The 2,672-nt window shown below is 54.6% G+C and overlaps 1 protein-coding gene across 1 annotated transcript; it reads left to right on the top strand.

The window, feature by feature from the left end:
• Positions 1–1,175: 1,175 nt before the first annotated feature.
• Positions 1,176–1,478, top strand: LOC136523724 (uncharacterized). Its single transcript, XM_066517309.1, has one exon. It carries the CDS (start codon positions 1,176–1,178, stop codon positions 1,476–1,478), a length of 303 nt encoding a protein of 100 aa, XP_066373406.1.
• The last annotated feature ends 1,194 nt before the right edge of the window (positions 1,479–2,672 follow it).

Genomic DNA, 2,672 nt, shown 5'->3' on the forward strand with positions numbered 1-2,672 from the left:
TCCCTCGTAGATCCATGACTGGCACGACTTGGTAAGGGTCTTTGTTGGGAACTTTTAGGGCACATACATGTGCCTTGGGAACTCTTGGGACCTCGAGAGTTGTCGCCAGGGGCCGAACGAGTCTCTTCGAGACTTCATCCGGCGCTTCTCCAAAAAATGCACCGAGTCGCCAAGCGTCGGTGACTCGGAAAATCGTCCAGGCTTTCCTCTCTAGCACCACCTGCCGAGACCTGGTCCGAGAGTTGGGCCGGAACGTGCCAACCTCAACGGCTGCACTCCTTGACATTGCCACCAAATTCGCCTTGGGCGAAGAGGCCGTTGGGGCCATCTTCCCCGATAATGACGCCAAGGGGAAGCAGAGGGACGAGGCCCCCAAGGCCTCAGCTCCCCACCTCCCCAAGAAAAAGAAAAAGGGTTGCCAGGGGAAGCAGGAAGTCCTTGAGGCTGGCCTAGTTGCGGCCGCAGAGCGCAAAAATCCTCAAGGCCCTAGAGGCCCCGGGCTCTTCGACAATATGCTTAAGAAGCCCTGCCCTTACCACCAAGGCCCGGTGAAGCATGCCCTCGAGGAGTGCACCATGCTCCAGCGTTACTACACCAAGCTCAGGCTCCCCGACGATGATACCAAGAGGAGGGGCACCGGTGATAGGGACGACAACAAGGATGACGGGTTCCCCAAGGTGCACAACGCCTTCATGATCTTTGGCGAGCCTTCAGCGTGCCTCATGGCACGCCAGCAGAAGAGGGAGCGCTAGGAGGTCTTCTCAGTGAAGGTAGCCGCTCCTCGGTACCTCAACTGGTCTCGGGAGGCGATCACCTTTGACTAGGATGACCACCCCGATTATGTCCCAAACCCTGGGTAGTTTCCACTTGTTGTTGACCCCATCATCGGCAACACCCGGCTCACTAAGGTATTGATGGACGGAGGCAGTGGCCTCAACATCCTCTATGCCAACACCCTGGAGCTCCTTGAGCTCGACCAGTCACAGCTCTGAGGCGATGCCGCGCCCTTCCATGGCATCGTGCCAGGGAAGCGCACGTAGCCCCTCGGGTGCATCAACCTACCTGTCTGCTTCGGTACTCCCTCCAACTACCACAAGGAGGTCCTCACCTTTGAGGTGGTTGGGTTCAAATTAATATACCACGCCATCCTAGGGTGGCCATGCTATGCCAAGTTCATGGCGATCCCTAACTACACCTACCTCAAGCTCAAGATGCCGAGCCCCAACGGCGTCATCACTGTTGAGTCCACGTACAAGCATGCATACGACTATGACGTCAAGTGCATCGAGTACACCGAGGCTATCGTAGAGGTCGAGACCCTCATCGTCAACCTCGACCAACTCGGTAGTGAGGCACCTGACTCCAAGCATCACGCTGGGACTTTCGAGCCCATGGAGGCCATCAAGCTCGTCCCAGTCGATCCCATCTGCCTCGACGACCAGGCGCTGAGGATCAGCGCCACCCTCGACATCAAATAGGAAGCCATGCTTGTTGACTTTCTTCGCGCGAATGCCGATGTATTCGCGTGGAGTCCCTCGGACATGCCAGATATACCTAGGGAGGTCGCCGAGCATGCCTTGGACATCTAGGCTGGCTCCAGACTAGTGAAGCAGCGCCTGCACCGATTCGACGAGGAAAAGCACAGGGCCATCGGTGAGGAGGTGCAGAAGCTTTTGGCGGCTGGATTCATCAAAGAAGTATCCCATCTGGAGTGGTTAGCTAATCCTATTTTAGTTAAGAAGAAAAATGGGAAGTGGAGAATGTGTGTAGACTACACCGATCTGAACAAAGCATGTCCAAAAGTCCCTTTCCCATTACCTTGAATTGACCAAATCATTGACTCCACTATGGGATGTGAAATCCTATCCTTCCTTGATGCGTATTCCGGTTACCATCAGATCAAGATGAAAGAGTCCGACCAGCTCGCGACTTCTTTCATCACACCATTCGGCATGTACTGCTATGTGACTATGCCGTTTGGCCTTAGAAACGCAGGGGCCACATACCAGCGATGCATGACCCAGGTCTTTGGTGAGCACATCGGGCGAGGCCTACGTGGATGACATTGTGGTCAAGTCTAGGAAGGCCAGTGATCACATCAGTGACTTGGAAATAGCCTTCAGATGCCTCAGAAAAAAGGGCATCAAGCTCAACCCTGAGAAGTGTGTCTTTGGGGTCCCCCGAGGCATGATCTTAGGATTCATAGTCTTGGAACGCGGCATCAAGGCCAACCCAGAGAAGATCTCGGCCATGACCAACATGGGGCCAATTCGAGACCTCAAGGGAGTACAGAGGGTTATGGGATGCCTTGCGGCCCTAAGCCGCTTCATCTCATGCCTTGGTGAAAAAGGCTTGCCTCTATACCACCTCTTAAGGAAATCGGAATGCTTTTCTTGGACCCCCAAGGCTAAAGAAGCCCTCGCCAAGGTCAAGGCATTGCTCACCAATCCTCCCGTCCTGGTACCACCAGCCAAGGGCGAGGCCCTCTTACTCTATGTCACCGCAACGACCCAGGTGGTCAGTGTGGCCGTAGTGGTCGAGAGGCAGGAAGAAGGGCATGCTCTACTCATCCAACGACCGATTTACTTCATCAACAAATTGCTCTCCGAGACCAAGACATGCTACCCCCACATCTAGAAACTAATCTACACCATAGTCTTGGCTCGACACAA

This window comes from Miscanthus floridulus, chromosome 18 (genome assembly GCF_019320115.1).
Source record: "Miscanthus floridulus cultivar M001 chromosome 18, ASM1932011v1, whole genome shotgun sequence".
NCBI lineage: Eukaryota > Viridiplantae > Streptophyta > Magnoliopsida > Poales > Poaceae > Miscanthus > Miscanthus floridulus.